At 33.1% G+C, this 21,353-nt stretch overlaps 1 protein-coding gene across 5 annotated transcripts in view; it reads right to left on the bottom strand.

The window, feature by feature from the left end:
* Lrp1b (LDL receptor related protein 1B) overlaps nt 1-21,353 on the bottom strand; it is a 1,866,674-nt gene that overhangs the window by 688,578 nt on the left and 1,156,743 nt on the right. For all 5 annotated transcript variants that reach the window (XM_070023764.1, XM_070023773.1, XM_070023793.1 and 2 more), the window contains exons 15-17: nt 17,349-17,471; nt 9,065-9,205; nt 3,826-3,951 (exon numbers count right to left, since the gene is read on the bottom strand). In XM_070023764.1, the coding sequence (XP_069879865.1) occupies nt 3,826-3,951; nt 9,065-9,205; nt 17,349-17,471 (390 nt within the window). The remainder of the gene's footprint in view (nt 1-3,825; nt 3,952-9,064; nt 9,206-17,348; nt 17,472-21,353) is intronic.

Raw genomic sequence — 21,353 nt, 5'->3', positions numbered from 1 at the left:
TTCCCCAGGTAGAAAAAAGCTAAATTCTTCACTCTTCTTGGGTGTTCCAGTATGGTTTGTCTTAATACACAGTTGGTAAGATGGCTGCTGACATAGTTTTCTCTAGTGTTCACTCTCAGCTTTGGAGTGAAAAAGCACTATACATTTTATCCCATTCAATCATGAGTACCTTGATAAATATTTATAGAAGTAACAGATTGATGAAGGAGAAACCTAAAGGAACAAAACAGGAAATTGGCTTCTTATGAGAAAGTATTTTCTTCTTGATATAAAATGATCAAAATGTTAATGGGTATAGGACAGTAGATTCAATTTCAAAATAATCCTCCACTTAAAGTTGTTTTATCTGGGATGCTTATCCATGTAGATGCATTTAGAAATAGCCAGAAAAGATTTAGCAAATTTTCTATATGAATTTTCTGCTTGAACTAGTATTCTAAAATATATGGTCTATTTATTTATTTTGGTAAATGAAAGTACATTTTAATATACATACATTCTGTATAGTTTTCAAACGAAGAAAAGCATACACACACACACACACACACACACACACACACACACATATATTCCATGTCTACTTTTTATTCATGCTCTTAAGATATTTGTTGTCCATAGAAACTACAATAAGCATTCTGTTTAGGTCTTCTGAGTAGTAGACTGCAGGTGAAATCACTTGAAATGCCATTTAAGTAAGATGTATTCTACTTTGGATTGGATTACTAGATTCAAGTGTCCTATAAATGTTAGACACTAGAATAGGTGGCTTTGTTGGCTTCTATATGTATTTTCTTTTCCATTTTTTTCAATTATTAAATAGATAGCCATGTCTCAGTGGTCCTGTAAAAATCATAGAGAAGCAATTCATTTAAAGATTCTACTACAAATAAAGAAGACAAGATAGTACAATTTTATTCAGCATTTCCTATGTTAGGGAGAAAGCAGGGTCCCTTTTCAGGATGTGAGAAAAATAATCTTTGAATTAAAAAATAGCTTTAAAAGAGAGATTCTTATATATTATAGCCATATTGCAAAAGCAGCCTGACAACACATTCTTAAAAGTTAAAATTCTAGCAAATATGAAGGCTAGTATAGTTTAATAAAAAACAAATACATTGGAAACAGAATTCAGAACTCAAAATCCCCTAAACTAGTACCAAAGGTGTGAAGTTAGGTAGGTCCTCTCTTTTATGTTTCATCTCTATATAAGCAGTTTAGAAAGCTAGGATTTAGAACCAAATAATCTCCAGGTGAATTTTTCTCTAGAAAATGTTTTATAAAAGTATTATATAATCTCTTGATCCATTCATCTACTAAGGGCATCTGGGTTGGTTCCATAACTTAGCTATGGTAAATAATGCCGCAATAAACATAGTTGTGCTGGTAGATTTCGTATGGTCTTGTTTGTGATCATTTGGGTAAATGCCCAAAAGTGGGATTTCTGGGTCATAGGGGAGCTCTATGTGGAGTCTTTTGAGGAACCTCCATACTACTTTCCAAAGTGGTTGAACAAGTTTACACTCCCACTAACAATGCAGTATGGTTCCCTTTTGGGCACATCTCCTCCAGCATCTGTTGTTATTACATTTCTTAATTATAGCCATTCTAACTGGGGTGAGGTGGAATCTCAATGTTGTTTTGATTTGCATTTCTTTTATGGTTAGGAAGGTGGAACATTTCTTCATGTGTCTACTGGCCATCCTTCTTTTCTCTTCAGAGAAGTTTCTCTGTAAGTCTTTAGCCTATTTATTTATTGGGCAGTTGTTTCTTTGAGAATTTGTTGTTGGGGGATTTAATTTTTTGAGTTCCAAGTATATTTTAGATATGAGACCCTTGTCTGTTGTGTGGCTAGTGAAGATCTTCTCCCAATCCATGGGCTTTCTATTGATCTTGCTAGCTATGTCCTTTGCCATGCAGAAGCTTTGCAATTTCATGCAATCCCATTTGTCCAACCTTTCTGTGATTTGTTGTGTTTCTGGGTCTCTTTTAAGAAAATTTCAGCCTGTGCCAAGGAGTAGATGAATGGATCAAAAAATGTGGTACATATACACAATGGAATTCTATGACTCTATCTGAAAGAATGACATTGCCCCATTTGTTAGGAAATGAAAAGACTTGGAAAGTATTATATTAATTAAAGTAAGCCAGGGTCAAATAAACATAGGTCCCATGGTTTCCCTTGTTTGCAATTACTAGTATATGTCTGAGACAAGCAGAAATGGTCAGATAAGTTGATGTTAGGCAAACTGAACTCCAAGATAAAGACTCAAATGTTTTTTTCTTTCTTACAATTGTTTCTAACATATTTATAAGATGATTTCTTTGTTGCTTTGTATGTCCCTCCCGCATGGTATAACCCGTTTTCACTGTATTTGATATTGGTATACTTTGTGGAGGGGAAGGGAAAAAAATGTTTAAATAGGGATACCGGTGGGCTCTTTGCAACAATGAGATTTACAAGTCGTTATGTTGAAAAACGAACTTTACAACTTTGGTGGGGTGGAGGGGTGTGGAGGGGGTGCAGAGATGGGAAGGGAAGGGAAGACAAAACAAAAGAGGAGGCAACAATGCTTGATAAGAAATGTACTCATTACCTTGCCCATATTATTGTAACTCATCTGTACAGTATTTCCCCAATAAAAAAGTATCATATAAGATATGAACACAATTTTTAATTCAGTTATTTCTAAGTGTCAAAGGAGATTTTAATTCAAGAGACAAGAATAACTGGTCCACGAATCCTTAGCAAATATATTTTGCTCTTCCCAATGTTGCTTTGTACAAAGTGAAATACTAATTGGAAAAATGTCACTAATTGGTACACTTGTAAGAGTGAACAAAACGAATGACTAAAGGGAGATGCTGAGGGATAAAAGACTGCCTAAAGAAATGCAGTATCAAAACAAGAAGGGAAAGAAATCTCAACCTGCCAATCCTTTCTGAAAACACTGTCCCATTGTTTTCACTAAGACTTCATAATAATTTGTATTTAGTAAGCCTTTCTTTGTCCAAAAGAGAAAGAGATGTTATGTGGCAGATATGTTTGGTGTTGGCTTATATAACATTCTTCTAAAACTTGTTTATACTAATCATATCATTATGTGTCATCAAACACACTAGTTTTTCTTTATCATGTAAAGAAAAGCACAGGCATCTGCAAGCTATTGTTATTTTTCAATGTTTCTCTGACTAATAATGACCTTTCTAGAATTCTATTGTAACCTGTACTACCAGTTGTATATTTTCATTCAATGAAAACCTGGCTGGGGATTCAAAGATTTATTACAATGGAATAGATTATATGGAAATATAAAAAGGATTAGTAGTCTTGGGACTTCATGTGAGATTTAAAAAAAAAATGTTACTTCACATAAATTATATGCCCAAAACAGAAACCTATTTTCAAAGCTATTCCATTGTAGGCAAATCTTATCTTTACATATTTTTAAAGTAAAAAAAACAAAAACAAAAAACAATGTTCTCTGTGACATGGCCCATATCACAGCATGCTAATACTGCAACAAACACAGTCAAATAAGATTTAAGAGGGACATGTCTTATACAAGAAGTGTATCAACAGTCAACACATACGGAGAGATGGAATATGAAAAGACTTTGGAAAGCAAATTTATGATCAAAGATGATATGAAAGATTACTTCTATCTGGTTTATGTGGCATTAAATTCTGAACTCATTTGTCACTACAATAATCAGATAATCTCTACTTGAAAAGTTCAGCTTAGCTCAAAGCACTGACATGCATTTTTATGGAGACTACCTTTTGTATGAAGGTGATTTACGAATATTTCCTGAGCAAACCTTTACCTGCACAAGTTTCGTTGGATTCATCCTCATTGGTGCCACAGTCATTAGCTCCATCACACAGCCATCTTTTGGGGATGCAGCGATTGTTCTGGCATTTAAACTGGTCATCAGGACAACTGTGATTAACTGGGAGGGAAGAAGAAGACAGGTTTATTATTGAAAATTGCATAAACTTACATTTGTTTTGAATTACAGCCATAAAACTGTTCTAAGAATTATAATAAACTGGGCTCTGGTGGCTCATGCCTGTAATCCTAGCTACTCAGGAGGCTGAGATCTGAGGATCACAGCTCAAAGCCAGGACAGGCAGAAAGCCTATGAGACACTTATCTCCAGTAAATCACTCAGGAAACCCGAAGTGGCACTGTGGCTCAAGTGGTAGAGCACTAGCCTTGGGCTGAAGATGTCAGGGACAGTGCCCAGGGTCAGAGTTCAAGCCCCATGGCTGACCAAAAAAAAAAAAAAAAAAAAAATATATATATATATATATATATATATATATATATATATATATAGTACAATAAATGCCATAGCTTCTGTCATTTATCATATCAAATTGTATAGCAAATATCAATATTTGAAACTTTGTTAAAATGTGACAATTTTACAGAAGACATTAAGTAATTAAACTTTTAATAGAAGAAAATGTATTCCTCTGTCATGTGTCTATTCAAACTATGTCACAAGTTTGTTTTCTAATCGCTTATCAGGACAGATGATCCTGTGGCCAAAGTTTTATTAATGATTTAAAATTAACCTCCCACTCTAATATATAAACTTGATATGTATGTCTTTGAACAATTTAGTCATGTAGATTAAAAATACTCTTCCTTAAAGCTATGAATCCACTCAACTATTTCTTATAAGTCTAATACCAGTCTGCTTCACCCAGTATTTCTTAGAACTGGAAGGAAATATACAGATATATCTCTATCTATAGATCTATAGGTGTGTGTGTGTGTGTGTGTAAGTGCCTTGTTACCTAGCGCTGATGCTAACAATGAGGTTCTACATAACTTTAATAGCAAAAAGGGTAATCAGAGCCAGGCACCAGTGGCTCACACTTATAATTATAACTGGCTCAGGAAGTTGAGATCTAGGAATCTGGTTTCAAAGCCAGCTCATGCAGCAAAATCTATGAGACTCTTATCTCCAATTAACCACCAGAAAATTGGGAGTAGAGTTATGCCTGAAAGTGGTAGAATATTTCTTTGGTTTGATTAAAAATCTCTGGGACAGCACCCAGGCCTGGAGTTCAAGCCTTGTGACTGACAAAACAAAAAACAAACAAACAAAAAACAACAAAAATGGAAGTGGCGCTGTAGCTCAAGCAGTAGAGCACTCGCCTTGAGCTGAAGAACTCAGGGACAGCACCCAAGCCCAGAGTTCAAGCCCCACGACTGACCAAAAAAAAAATAAATAAATAAAAAAAGAATAAAAGGTAATCATGAGTTTTGTTTTTTTTATTTTCCCCTTCAATAAAATGAATAAAAATGTAATTACAAAAACAAATATTTAAGATGAGCACAATCCCTAAATGGAAAACTGCACAACTAAAGATTAAACTTCTAATAGCCAAGCACAGTAGCATTGTTTTTACATTAGCCTTCTAAAACTGTATGTGTAATTATAACCCCTATGTACATTATTTTCACAATAAAAAACTTATTAATAAAAAAATGATGAAAAAAAGAAAAAAAAGTTTATTTACAGGTTGCTAGAGGCCTGTTTCATTCTTCCTAAACTGATTTTCCTTTTGGCTAATAGTTACCCTTTTTGTTTATTTGTTTTTTTCAATCGTTTATTATTTATCCTTTTGTATAGTTAAAAAGTAATGTTGGTATTAGTTTAATTGAGAATTTGAGTAAGTTTAACTTTTATCACAATGCACAGATAATGAGTACATTTTCTTTCATTTCCTATACAGTGCTCTTTTTTAAAGTACTTTTGGGAATTACATAATTTTAATATTTTTCAAAAGTTGTTTATGTAAAGTGAAAAAATTTAAAAAGAGTAAATACACATACTCTGGCATTGAAGCATTTAATATTTAGGTGAATAACTGCACATAAAAAATAAAATCCCTTGGGGCTGGGAAGGTGGCTCAGTGGTAGAGCGCTTGCCTTGCATGCCTGTGGCCCTGGGTTCGATTCCTCAGCACCACATAAGCAAAAAGAAAAAAGCCAGAAGTGGCGCTGTGGCTCAAGTGGTAGAGTGCTAGCCTTGAGCTGAAGAGCTGAGGGACAGCGCCCAGGCCCAGAGTACAGGCCTCACGACTGGACCCCCCCCCAAAAAAAAGAAAAAATATAAAAAAATAAAATAAAATAAAATCCCTTAACATATCAGAAGGTCTGCATTTTAAAGTAGCAAGATTGTTCACATCATCTCAGCAAAGCTTTGAAATTATCATTAGTAAAGTAAATCATTATTCATACATAATTCAATGGTTTGAAATTGAGATGTTGAAGGATATAAATTAGAATGACAACAAAATTTTACTTTAAAGATTATGACTTTAAATTCTAAAACAATCATCTTAAATTGCTTATGAAGTATTTGAATAGAAACCTTAAAATACAGTATTGCTTAGAATGTCTCTTTTACTCAGCAAAGACATTGTACTTCCAGGCAACTGGAGATGTTTTGCTACCCATTCACTTATTTATTCAGTCATTTAGTGTTCCTTGTTTAGAATCTCTATTAGATATTGAGGATTCAAACAGGCTGCAATCCAACAATGCTCTTCATGAAGATACTAGTCTGTTATCAAGTGTGTTAAATAAATAGGAATGCAATTGCAATATAGTGTGGCAAACACTAATAATAAATGTGTAGATAGGAGATGAATATTAAATTCTGACTATACTGTACTGAATTTGTTGTTGTTGTTGTTGTCAAGGTGATGAACAGAGGCAATAAGTATATTTCTTGTAAAATGTGTTACTCCTTCTCTCATTTTTCTCCTAATTTTCCTCTCCCTATCCATCACAAGTTGTACATATCATCTCCAATATATTGTCTTTTGTATATTGCTGTTGCATTCATTCCCCCTTGTCCTTTGTCTAATAGGTTTTGTTGGTCCAAAATAAGTCTCTAAGAAAATAATGAGAAACTACTTACAATTCCATAGATAGGGATCACTCAGTATAGTCTAATAGGGGAGAAAGGTAGTAGGGCATTTTTAAAAGATAACATGTAATTCAACTTAGTAAGAATAAAAAAAAGGGCAAGCAGATGTACTATGCTAGTCTGAGTCATAAAGGAAGTATCACATATATCCATCAAAAGATTTAGAATTCCACTTCTTGGTTAAGCAATTAGTAATTTTATTCTACAAATACTATTCTAGAAGTAGTGTAGAGAGTAAGCTTTATGTTTAAAAGAGATAGTGGTAGGAATAATGGAAGAAGAATTGCAAAATTAATTTAAGATGGACTCTAATTTAGCCAATAAAAACTAGGAAGAGATAAAGATCAAAAGTTTCTTAGAAGGCAGAACAAATAAGCTTTATTGATAAAGTTTAGGCACAGTAAGCCCAACTATCCAGGAGGCAAGATTTGGAGAATCAATGAGGCCAGCCTGCACAGAATGCTAGCAAGACTTCATTTCAACAAAAATACCAAAAAAAGCTTTACATATATGCTACCATATTGCCAATTATATGAGAAGAGAAGTAGGATTGTGGTCTAATTCAGAACAGCAAAAATATGGGACTTAAGTGAAAAGTAACAAAACATGAAATGATTATGTGCTAGAATCCAAACAACTCAGAAGGCTGAGATCTGAGGATTATAGTTTGAAGCCAGGTAAAGTTTCATAGGAAAGTCCATGAGACTCTCAGAGTCAATTAAGTACCAAAAGATGGAATCTCAAGTGATAGAATGCTAGCCTTGAGCAAAATAGCTAAGGGACAGTGCCCAGGCTCTGAGTGCAAGCTCCAATATTTTCTGTCTGTCTATCTGTCTGTCTGTCTGTCTGTCTGTCTGTCTCTGTCCCTATCTCTGTCTCTCTCACACACACAGGAGGCTAGTGGTGTGGCACAAGTGGTAGAATGACTAGTAAGCATGAGGACTTGAGTTCAAGCACAATATTGTACAGATGATAGAGGATAATGGATAATTATGGATGTTAAGGAGATAGATACATAGATAGACAGATAAATAGATACGCAAGACAGACACTTTAATTTGAAAATTTCATTAATTGAAAAAACACTCTTTTGAAACCATCTCCCAAGGTCAAATACAAAAATCAACAAAACATGTATCTGACACATGCCTCTTTTCACATATAGTATTTTATTTTCTTTCAGAAATATTGAATTTGTGACCTGTCTCTAGTGGTTTCTCTCAAAACCATTAATTACTTTCCTTCTCTAAAGATGATTTTACAAACTTTTCAAAGTGCTTTCCATCCAAATATTTGAGAAATTTCCTTAATCCTATTGAAAACATGAAACTATTTCTACTCTAGCAAATGACAAGAGGCTAACTAGAAGCTAAGAGGAGAAGAAAGCCAAACCTGATTACTTTTACATTGGTACCCATATGTGTATTACAACATGTCCTGTGTCAGCAAACCTAGGTGATAACATCTTCCAAAATTAGTTTATTTTCTTCTTCAAAGTTATCTTGTCAAGGGCTGAGAAAGTGGCTCAGTGGTAGAGTGCTTGCCTTGCATATATAAGGCCCTGGGTTCCATTCCTCAGCATCACATAAACAAAAAGAAAAAAGCCAAAAGTGGCGCTGTGGCTCAAGTGGTAGAGTGCTAGCCTTGAGTTGAATTGCTGAGGGACAGAACCCAGGCCCAGAGTTCAGGCCCCACGACTGGACCCCCCCCCCAAAAAAAAAAAAACAAGTTATGTTGCCAAGGAGCAGTAAAATAGATTGTGATTTTTTTCTGTACAAATTACTCAATCTTGAGGGTAATTAAGTCGAGTTTTCCATATTTTAAATTCAGAAATCTAAAACAAGCCCTTGCATAACCTTAGACAGTAGTGTGTTGGCACTGTCATAGATGAGAAAAGAAGGATTTGAGACTAACTGAAATAAGATGTGAAGGGTGGGTAGAGGAGAAAATGTGCTTTAAACCTATGTAAAGCAGGTCATATGGTCTTTCTGTTTTAAAAAATGCTTTCTCTTTGCATCAAAGGTATTTTAAATCTTTCCCAAAATTCTCTGATCACCCATACACTGAAAGACTGAGGAAAGCACAGAGTAAGACTCCTTGGCAAACGTACAGCAATGTACTGGATCCTCATCACTTCCATCCAGGCAGTCATCATCACCATCACATTTCCACCGAGCTTGGATACAGTGTCTGTTCTTGCAGCGAAATTCTCCAGCTTTGCATACATGAGGGACAACTTCTCCGGGATTAACTGTAGTTAAAAACAAAAAGAAAAGAATGAAAGAAATACAGTCCATGGTATGTGAATGTTTCTTTCGTTATCCAGTATAATATAAAAAATGAATTTTGTTGGTTCCCACAATATTTGTTGAACTATGCTTGTCTTATTTTATTAATTGAATGTCCTCCAGATTCATTTCAAGGTATCATTCTTGTAAAGGCTGAGTATTATTTCATGATGTAGACATGTATAAACCCAGAGGGGAACATAATCTCTGAGTTGAATTTACAACTTCGGGGCAAAGAGGGAGAAAAAGGAGGTTTAGGTCAAAGGAAACAAATTCACATAAGGCAAGCATGTATTAGAGGACAAAAGCACTACAATATTCATATTTTACATATGCTGAAAATTTGCAGAAGTTTAATTTAAATTAACTTACCATACACAGAGAGTAAGGTAACAAAGATAAATGATGAATACATTAATTAAGAGAGATGACGAATATGTTAATTTTCCAGGTTATAGCAACTAGCTCACTACATATATCCAAGTATGCATTAAATACTCCTTCATGTTATAAAGTATATTAAAATAATACTATTCTCTGTTTTAAAATTCTCTGACATTAGGATACATAAAATGGACATGATAATTATGAGGTAGCTTTCAAAATGTTAACTAAAGCTTAAGAAAATATACAGCAAAGATACTTTAAGGGATTTGGGGATGTATCTCAGTGGAAGAGAGCTTCTTGGAAAGTACAAAGCCTTGAATTCCATTCTCACCTCCTCAAAAAACATTATATATATATATATATATATATATATATATACACACATATGTATGTATATATAAAAATACAATGGTCTTATAGATAATGTGTATGTACATATATTATATATTTATATATAATACATATATTATATATAATAAGACCATATATGGTCATATTATATAAAATAATAAAGGAAAATTGTACTGGCAGACATCTCCATAAATAAGATTTTTAAAAGGTTTTTGATAGTAATTTTTGTATTGACTCAAATATTTATTTTAGGGAAATTGTCATCAAAATAACAATAAAGAACCATAAAATACCACTATATTTTATCTGTAGTTTTGCTTTTTAAAACATTTAAAAAAATTGTACCTTAATTTTATCTTTAAGGAGTTGTACAAAGGAGTTACCAATCAACAGACTAGTATATATATATATAATGTTTTGCTTTAAAGGAGATCACTTTCATTATCTCAATTGATCACTATTACCTTAGGTATTATACAAAATTTTATTACCTGCATCTTAGAGATAAGTAAACTGGGAATAAATATTAAGACACTACAGAAGAACATGTTGGATTGCATGTGGGAAAGAACTGTTGTAACACATGTATCAAGAAAATACAAATACCTCCCTCCCGAGCCTTCCCATGGACTGAGCCACTGAATTTGCTTTCTCTGCTGTAGTAAAGACTGAAAGAGAGAACCAGATATATCTGAACTGGCAGGGAACAGAAGGGTGGAGGGGGAGGGAGGCAGACAGACAGTCAAACAGAGACAGAGAGAGACAGAGACAAAACATGCATGAGAGAGCATTGTGAGAGTTATCTCGTAATGCTAAAAAATGTGACTATATGCTCAAAGCTCCTATATCATTTTTTTCAATATTTGTCTGACTAAATGTGTACAGCACTCAGATATTGGAACAAATCCCTAAATTGCTTTCAGTATGATCACAAGTGCAGTAATTACAAAGATTTCTTTAGAATTGAACCTTGAAGAAAAGAAAATACATATTCAAGATTTAGCTACTTTCCTTTGGTATAAACTTGCAGAATTCTTGCTAGGATTAATGTCTGGTCCATAATAATTTAAAGGAGCAATTTCTTTCTTTCTTTCTTTCTTTCTTTCTTTCTTTTCTTTCTTTCTTTCTTTCTTTCTTTCTTTCTTTCTTTCTTTCTTTCTTTCACTCTCTCTTTCTTTCTTTCTTATTTTCTTTCTCTCTTTCTTTCTTGGTTTTTGTTTGTTTTTTACTAATTGTTCTTCTCTACTTAAAGTTTACATCATCTCTAGTATGGATCTCAGTTTAGTAAATCAAATCAATACATCAATCCAACTTAGGTCTATAAAACTATCATATGAATGAACATGTGCCTGTGCTTCTAATTTTGCTCCTTTTTTCAAACTCAGTTCCTATGCTAAACTAAACTCTGGCTCTTCCTTCATTTGATGATTTGTCATCAACTGTAACAAAATTATAGTAACTCAGTCAAAACAGCATTTGTCCAAGTATAACAGACAAAACAAAATTTTTGTTGCCCTTTCATGTTTCACATTAAGACATATTTGTTTGTTTTATATTGGGAGTAGAGAATTTCTTACTGCCTTTGTATTAAGCAGGAAGACATAAGGGCCTAAAGAGAAACTTGAAGTTGTGGCATACTGCATGTTTTTACTCAGTCCTGCTTTCCTGAGAAGATCCTATGAAAAATATTATTTTCCTTTAGGTCACAACAAGATGGCCTTTCATTAGATAGAGTGGTCTTCTGAGCACTGAACTTATGCAGTGCATCATCTTCTCTGGCTTTCTATGCACAGAGTACCATAAATATTCATGTGAGCAGACCTTCTAAACTTTTTTACTGCCTGAAACATTTTACTACACATTAGATTTCATATATCCTAGAACATGGGCTTGTCACATCTGGGCAGATAAATGGCTCACAACTGTGGAACACTATTTCAGCCAGAGGAATATATCTAGGGCATCAGAGTGTGATAAAGGTCACAGAGTTCCACTGACACACAATTCTGCTCTGCTATCTTTTGGATAACCAATCTTCTTGCTTTACTCAAGTTGTTCTTCTGTGAGTAACACATGTTGGAAAGGTGAGTTTTTTTTCTTTACTTTCAGGCAGCTAAATAAAGTGTTTGGACACTATTATTTCATTATTCTCTACTGAAATAATACTGCTAGCATTTTTAAAAAATATACATGCTGTACCTTTTTAAAGCTTAATTTACTTCTTCAGGATCATTTATATCCTCATTTATTTTATCTTGAACTTCGGCCTGGGCACTGTCCCTCAGCTCTTCAGTTCAAGGTTAGCACTCTACCACATGAGCCACAGCACCACTTCCAGCTTTTTCTGCTTATGTGGTGCTGAGGAATCAAACCCAGGGCCTCATACATGGAAGCCAAGCACTCTACAACAGAGAAACCTTCCCAGCCTTCCTCATTAAAATTTTTTTTTTTACTTTGTGGTTTTCTACATAAAGGTATTAAAAAGATAAAATTTACTTGGTATTTACTCAATTAGCTTTACAGAAGCTTTTCTGAGATCATAAATTCAAAGTTAACATTCTGTTCCAGATACCAACTCTAGTTTTGAAAAGATTTGATTATGACAGACAGGATTCACAATAATAGTCCAATATACTTATATCCTTCACTCTTTCAATCAAGGCATTAGAATTCATCTTAATCAACTTTGTAGTATTCCAGCATTTTCAGGTTGAGTGCATGTTTTCCTGGCACAGTTTTAAGCTGCAAGATCATTAAGAGAAAAAAAAAAGAATTCCTTGGCTTTTAGTCTGACTTGACCATCTGCTCATAGGTTTCATTCATATGATGTCAATTTTGTTAATTTGATATCAATAAATACTAAAACCATGAAGATCCTGTCTAAATGTAGCAATGTCTCTCATCCCTTTGCTTGTGAGACTTGGATTATATTGCTAATCCAATTTACTCCATACTCATGATAATAGTCTAGCCTGCATAAATTCAGAAACCCTGAGAAATCACCACTAGCAAAGGGTTATTTTTTGATTTTGTACTATGCTGTGCAAGAAAGAATTCCTTCCGTGGTTCTCTACCACTGAAAATTTCTCATCTGGAATCTATATTCTTATAGCATATTACTATTAAATGAATAGAAACAAATACCATACTTAGAAGCACCATGTGTTCTTTGCAAAACATAACTTAGTATGCTACTTCTCCTGACATTTTTTCCTCTCTCTAGGCAAATTGTATTCTTTATTAAAAGCAGGGTTCAAGTTTAATAGATAACTGGAAGGCTAACTGGGAAACAGGACTCCCGGATTGGTTGATTTGACATTTTTCAATAAAATATATACAAGCTGCTATTCTTTTGCCTTTTGTTGCATTGAAATTCTATTATCTATAAATTATATATACTAGAAAGAGAACAAGTGTTTTATAAAATGTCCTATGACTTCCAGCATGTATATAATCGTATGTGTACAAACAAGACAATAAATCTCCTAATATCAGCTTTGTAGCCAACTTTATGCATAATATTTCCTTACAAGTCAACTGACCTATTTTTTTTTATTTATGCAGAGATATCTAGTGATTGTCTGGATTATTTAAAAATAAATACTCCTTATCTTTCTGTTGTTTTCTTCCCCTGCAGTTAAGCCTGTCAATCTGAATCATTCCAAGTGCTATCATAGTGCACACTCAGCCAGAGTTCTTGTTAAGTTATTTGTGTTTCTGGCTTCCAAGAAGCTACAGAACATGTTTTGTTTCAATTTTGTTTGGCAGTTATGGCAAGAAGAAAACTACAAAAGGCAGAGTGCTTGATCAAAGGCCAAAGACAAAAAGAAAAGAGTCTGGTAGTCACTGCTGGAGCAAAACAATATTAAAAATCCATCTATGGCTTTGGAGAAAGTGAGATGTCTTTTCCCAAGAAATTATCTGTGTATGTCCTTTCTTACTATGATATATAAATGTAGCTTAACACTATAACAAAAGTGTGAAACACAATTAATCAAATAGACAGTCTCTAAATGTGAAAGGATGAAGTAAGCAGTTAAGACATATTTTAAGTTAAAATTTTTATCAGTTAAAGTGTCTAACTGTAGAAGAGGAGAATCAATTACCTAAGGCTGATGGTATGAAAAACATGGCTCTGTATGTGTCCACTCTGACCAGATATATGGATGCAACAAACTTCTATACTTCCATAGGCTAACTACAATGACTAGAGCCTTGGTCTGTCTTGAGTATTTCTTTGTTTACCTTAAGTGCTGACAAGAAAACAAACTCTTGTACTCTCAACAGACAAGTGGCTGATTCTAAGCTAATCTCTTCTTTTCTAATGCATAAGAAAGTCGATAGAAACAGGAAATTCATATAAGTTAGAATAATATATTGCAGCAATGATGAAAATAATGGCAATATCTTACTTCTTGAAATTCTTTATGATAATTTGTTTTGCATTGTCTTGTCTTCTAATTATCTCTCCCATTGTGTGTGTGTGTGTGTGTGTGTGTGTGTGTGTGTGTGTGTGTGTGTGTGTGTGTGTGTGTGTTGTGTGGTAAGCTCTTGCTTGACATTTTTTCCTCAGAACTGGTACTCTACCATTTAAACCATATGTCTAATTCTGGCTTCTTCCAACTAATATTTATTTTCTACTTACCCTAGTTGCTGATCTTATGTTTACAATGTTTGTATTCTAATGTTTTTTCTATAGTGTTCATATTCTAATGTTATATTTTTCTACATACTGTCAGATATTAGTACTTGATTAATATATGTTCCTATTAATTTCCAGTAACGACAAAGGACAAAACTGAGAACCAACAAGACCTCTAAGAGTTTAATAGTATCACCAATGTACATTCATTTATTTTCAAGACCAATACTCCTAACTTTAAGAATGCATTCAGGATCCCCTCTGAGTTAAAGAAAGGAAATGAATTAGCCCATCCATCTTTGGGCATGAACACATATTCTTGGCTCTTGTGGTATGGATGAAATACCTGTACTTATAATAGTGTAAATTAAAAGAATATATAAAAATGTTAAAAGATGCTTTCTGCTCTACCTTCAGCTCTTCAAAGAAAAATTAGGGGTGGATCAAAAGTAGAAAAAGCCCTGGTGGATTCAAGACAGAGTGTGTGTCTCTGTGTGTCTTTGTGTATGTGCTCAATTAGGTTAGCAAAGGTCCCGTGAAATACTATTAAATGATAGGATACTATTAAGTGATAGGATACTAATAAATAATAAGACACTGTTAAATGATAGGAAATTAAAATTAGTTATCAAATTTACACATTAACCATAATATTTTTCCAAATAACTGTGATAAAATTTAGCCTTACAAAAAAAATGGGAAGAATTTAAGTGGAACCTCCCTGTTGGTAAACCATTGTTCATGGAGGTATCTTTGCCAAGTAATATCAAAGTAGAAATGAGAGAATAATGAACTAGAACAATAAAGAAAAAAAACACATGGTGACTAAGAAAAAGTATGCTAAGAAAATTACTCTTCATAGAACATTTTATAGGCAATTACAAAATAAATAACTGTAGAAATAATCCTTTAACAGAAACTTTTTAGTACTAAAAATGCAATTAGTGAAAGTTTGATCTAGAACTAAAATAACATAACATAGGGAGGAAAAATTAACACATGAACACACATGCATACGCACATATATTCATACTACTAGGGGTTAAACAAAGGGCCTCACATGCAGGCATGAATGTCCACTCAGCCCATATTTGTTTCTTAATGTTTTTTTTTTCTATTTTTGGTCAGTTATGGGGCTTGAACTCTGGGCTTGGGCCTTGTCTCTGAGCTTTTCAGCTCAAGTCTAGTGCTTTACCACTTTGAACCACAGCAGCACTTCTGGTTTTCTCGTGGTTAATTGGAGATAAGCATCTCACAGACTTTCCTGCTTGGCCATCCTCAGATCTCAGCTTCCTGTGTAGCTAGGATTACAGGCAGAACCACCAGTTCCCAGCCTTTAAAACATTTTTTAAAGAATCTAGTAATTCAGAACAATATTCTGGATCATAAATTATCAATTATAAGAAGGTTTGGAACTGAGCACTTTTATCAAAGTCTTGAATAACTGGAATTTAAAATAATAGCAATAGAATTTAGAGTAAGTGGCATGTTACAAATGTTTGAGAAGGAATATAGAGATAGCCTTTCCTGGCTTTCTAAATTGCCAACAACAGATTCTAAGATTAGTCCAATCAGCCAATTCCTTATGATTGAATCTCCATCAGTCTCTGTCTACACACACAAACACCACACTTACATATATATATATATATATATATATATACAAACATATGTATATACACACATATATAAACATATATACACACATATATAATCATATATAGATACAATATCTATATATATCTAATATATATAATGTATATTATATATATATCTATAATATCTATTTTTGGGGGGTCTGGTTGTGGGGCCTGAACTCTGGGCCTGGGCACTGTCCCTCAGCTCTTCAGCTCAAGGCTAGCGCTCTACCACTTGAGCCCTAGCACCACTTCCGGCTTTTTTTTTTCTGCTTATGTGGTGCTGAGGAATTGAACCCAGGGCCTCATGCATGCAAGGCAAGCACTCTACTACTGAGCCACCTTCCCAGCCCCAGTTTTATAAATGCATATATGTGTAATGTACATATACCTATGCATGTGTATACATATACATATGTCCTATTTGTCCCTATTGGTTCTATCTCTGAGGAACACTAACATACATATCAAGATTAAATCATCCAGAAAATGTTATATATTGCTCAATATTTGCATAATATTGTTGCTGTTAATGTACTTGAAGGATCTAATTTGTGTTCTAAAAACTGCAAAAGAGTCACCTTGGAATAATAATTTGTAATAAACCAAGGAACATCAGTGAAAGTTAATAAAAATGTCTTTAATCCAGGTCAATCAATCTAGTTAATTTTCTACTTTATAAAAGTTCCTTAGAAATCTCATTTTTTCTCTCTATCCTTGTTCTTTACCACAAAATGTGGAAAATCAAGAATAGTCATTTTAGACCTCTATTGTATACCATAGCAGTTACCTAATCAACAACTATGCCTCCAGTGGTAATAGCTGCTAGTGAGGTTCACTTATGAAATACTGGCTTCAGTGGGATACGTTTATTTCAATCTTTACTGAAGTATATGCATTATGACAGGATATTCTGCAAACCTTTATTCTTATTTTGTAGCCACCTATTGGAAATGGATTCAGTTAAAAATTCTCTCAAGATATAAGCAACTCTTAATTTCTGTTTAAAACGAATTCTTTGATTTTATCTGCATCTATGTTTAAGGCAGAGCCACATAAACAATGAATATAATGAGAAAAGAAACTTACATGTGCATGTGGTTCCATTTTCATCTAGAAGTTGATTATCAGCACATGCACATACTCGACCTGATGGGATGGCCAGGCAAAGTGTACTGCAGCCCCCGTTGTTCACCCGGCACATATTATCTCCTGCAAGAGGAGAGAAGCCAATTCATCAGATAATTCTAATAATCTAATCCTAACCATAGCTTCCAGGTCAGGTTTCCACTCTTCCACCCTGCCCCACCCACACATAGAGTGTCTCTAGAGAGGTCAGGTTTGTCTCAGTCTCTCAAGTGCTATAATTACAAGAATGTATCCTTATACCTGGTTTCAGATTTACATTCTTTCTAGAAGATATAGAAAGCAAAAATATTTACCCACACACATAAATAATATTCACTAATGTAACCAATTTTCCAGATCAAAAGAGACATAATTGAGAAACATGAAAATACATCCTTTCTTGATCAGAGGAATCTGTATGTTAGATGAAGAAAGAAGTCTCTGTGGAAGTATGCACCGTGGTACCAGGAAATAGGACAGTGAAGACACAATTGTGTTTGTAGCAGTCTCTCAGATCAGTCCCATAGTGTTCAAGTCTGAGTTCTTTGGGAAATAAACTTCTGGACCTTGGAATGTGGTTTTCCCTCCCCAGGGAACAGGAAGGGAATAAGGGCTGAAAACAGGGAAATTCTTCCCTTTTGATTGAGTATACTGATATGTCAGTATACTATGAACCAAGGGAAACTAAAAGGTGCGGCTTTCCTGTTTCAAGAGAAGGTACATCACAGGAGTCAGAAGTGTTGTACCAAAGGACCTAAAGAGCAGAGGCACTGATGAGCCATACTGCATACTTCAGTAAAGTCAGCAAGAGAGGAAATTCACAAAGGTGTGATTCCTGAACATATGAGTTACCAAGGGAAATTCTCACATAAAGCCAAGTAAATTTTTGAAGATTTTGACTTTTGTACACTTATATAAAGATAATATGTAAGTTATAAAGTTGAAAGCTATAAATAAGGATAAGTTAAATTTAGACAATTACATTTTATAGCATTTATTTCTACAGGTTGGGGAGGTAATAAAGAAATTACACTGGCATATTTGTGCAAACTCAAAAACATCTGCAATACATACAATTCAGTCAACATGGTAATTGTCATCTGATTTATGTTGAATTTTCCATATGTCACTAGATACAATTTTTATATCAAAAGATCTTACTCAAATATTAAATATAAAGAAGTTTAATCACTTATAAAATATACAATAAGATAATAAAATAGTTAAGATTATATTGGCATTAAATTGCATTAAATTATATTGGCATTAAAATCCCAAAAGATGACCAAGTGACTAATTGTAAGCAGCTTTCAGCTAAAACTACATTCCTTCCATCAGCATAGGATAAAATTGCAACACTCCATAGGCTATGCATGTTTCCTATGCTGTACAACAGTAAGGGTATACTGAATATTTTAGCATCAAAGAGTCTGAAAATTCTAACTAAATTAAAATATTTAGTCATATATGAAGAAATAAAGCAGTAAGAAATTACAAAGTCAAATACATAAGATTATATTTCATTATTGAAAATTTATATTAAGTATCACATTCTCTAAATCAGTGGCATGACTCCTACTTACATTCTCAGTGAATATGACATAATTATTTAGAAATAAGCTATTAATATTCAATTTTGTAACATATTGATTTTCTGTTAATACTACATATTGACAGAGGAATCATTATCTGTATTGTCATAATAAAAATTTTAAATTTTAATTGATATGAATAATCCTATATCTCTAATCAAAGTACTTTTTTCTTATTTTACAGCACCCAAAACATTTTTGAATGTCATTACATATGCATTGCAGACTGAGCTCATGTGAAGGTATTTTTTGAGGTTGTCGCAGGTTACAAAGTATTTCACATAAAATGACTCATTCATGATTAGATGATTTTTCAAATATAAATACAATTATACAAAAATGACAATGAAGAGGCATATATACATATATATATATATACACACAGATAGCCATGATACATAGAATACACAATTATTTAATTAATTATTTAATTAACCTGTAATCCTAGCTACTCAGAAAGTATAGATGAGAAAAAAATCACACTTCAAGACTAACTTCAAGAAAGTGGAGTGTCTGAGCTGCAAATATCATCTTTTCTTCATAAACGTATCTTTTTCCAAAATTTTCTTCCCATGCCTTGCATATATTATATGTGATAAATATTGTTTGAATAAGTGAATGAGTTAATTAATGAAACTTTTAGCCAACAACTTGAATGACAGAAACTGTTATATGGAGTACAGACACAGTATTAGCTCTGGACTGATATAATTCAGTTTTGAAAGATAAAGAGGTTTTGATTATATACCTGTGTATAAAATTTATAAGCTTGCATTTCAAGGAAGATTATTTCGAAGCATACCCTAACTTCCACAGACAAAAAATAAGACTTTTTTTTCAAAAATGTATATTAATATTTTGATGTTTATAGATATCAGATTTTTTTAAACTACAGGATAGTGAACTCAAGAGCTTTCATTTGACTAGCAGTCATTGTATATCTTACCCCACTTCTCTTTTTTGTTATTTTTTAAATTTGGCTTTTGTACCAGCCACCCTAAACTACAATCCTTTTACATAAACTTTCTGCATGGCTGGGCTGAATGTCATGATACCCAAAGAGCATTTTATTGGTTGAGATAGGGTCTCACAAAATTTTCTTTCTTTTTTCTGCCCAGAATTAGTCTTGAAGTGATTTTTTCTTTCTCATCTCTACTTCCTGAGTAGCTAGGATTACAGGTATAAACACCATGCCCAGATATAATTAAATGATGACAATGAAGTTTATTTCTAACCAATGGCAGATCATATGATCTAGAATAAAGTAATCCCATTGCTTCAGTATTCCTTGTATCATGCATTTAATCTGGAACAATTTTAGGAGAATTGACTTCAAATGGAGCCAGCCCATTGGTGAAAACGATTTACAGGCTTCTTGTCTTTAATTTTCAGAATTTAAGCTCACTGAAATGTGTTTTCTGAAGGGCATAATTGTCTTCAATATCTCTTGTGAGTTTTAAATATGAATGCTTAACTGACTTCCTGGTAGTTATAATAATTGCAATTAATTATTAGCTAATGCCATCTATTTGAGATAAAATAACTCGGTACTTTCAAATAGATATAGGGTATTATTCATCAACCTTTTGTAAAGTAATAGTTTTGATTATTTCATTCTCTAAAGCAGTGGGGACATTAAGCTATGCTTCTGAATCTAGAGATGAAAAATGTAAAAGTGGCATTCTACATAATTGCTTTCCTTTTTAGGAGGAATTTCAAGATAAGATTATATAAATTATTCTAATGTTAATGAAGAAATGCTTATTAACTTTATTTGTAATGAAAGATTTTTATGAAAAAAACCTTTGAAACTTAAGTCCTAAAAATTATTTTGTACTTCATTTCTGAATGTAGTTTTCTGTTTGGTGGGGTTATAGATATGCATTTGCAGTCATGAAATTTACTGATGTATTAACATAATTTGATGATCATAAGGGTCAGTTATATCTACTTTGAGGGCTGATTTTTCTGTACCTAATTTGATGTACTTAGTTATTTCCTTATTAGCATCTCTGTTTATCTTTTATAGGATTCTTCACATGTGATAAGTGAAAGTATATATATGAATATTAACTTTGTACAATATATTTATCTGATATCTATTATCTTCACTGATACTACAAATAAATAAATACTGTATTTACTTATTTGTATATATATATATTTATATATAGTCATATAGCCAATATTCTCTGTAAATCAGAAAAGGAGAAAAGAACAATAAATATTAAATACCTATATAAAACTAGTTTATTCCATTTTAAGAACAAATAATTTTTCATACCACTAAGAAATCTATTCAATTTCTATATTTGAGGGAAAAATCTGATAGAAATCTATGTAGTCAGAATTTATACTCTACTTATTATGTATT

Source organism: Dipodomys merriami, unplaced genomic scaffold (genome assembly GCF_024711535.1).
Source record: "Dipodomys merriami isolate MVZ:Mamm:240054 unplaced genomic scaffold, mDipMer1.0.p SCAF_1, whole genome shotgun sequence".
Lineage (NCBI taxonomy): Eukaryota > Metazoa > Chordata > Mammalia > Rodentia > Heteromyidae > Dipodomys > Dipodomys merriami.
The sequence above is the reverse complement of the archived record's forward strand: the minus strand, read 5'-3'. Positions and strand labels throughout refer to the sequence as shown.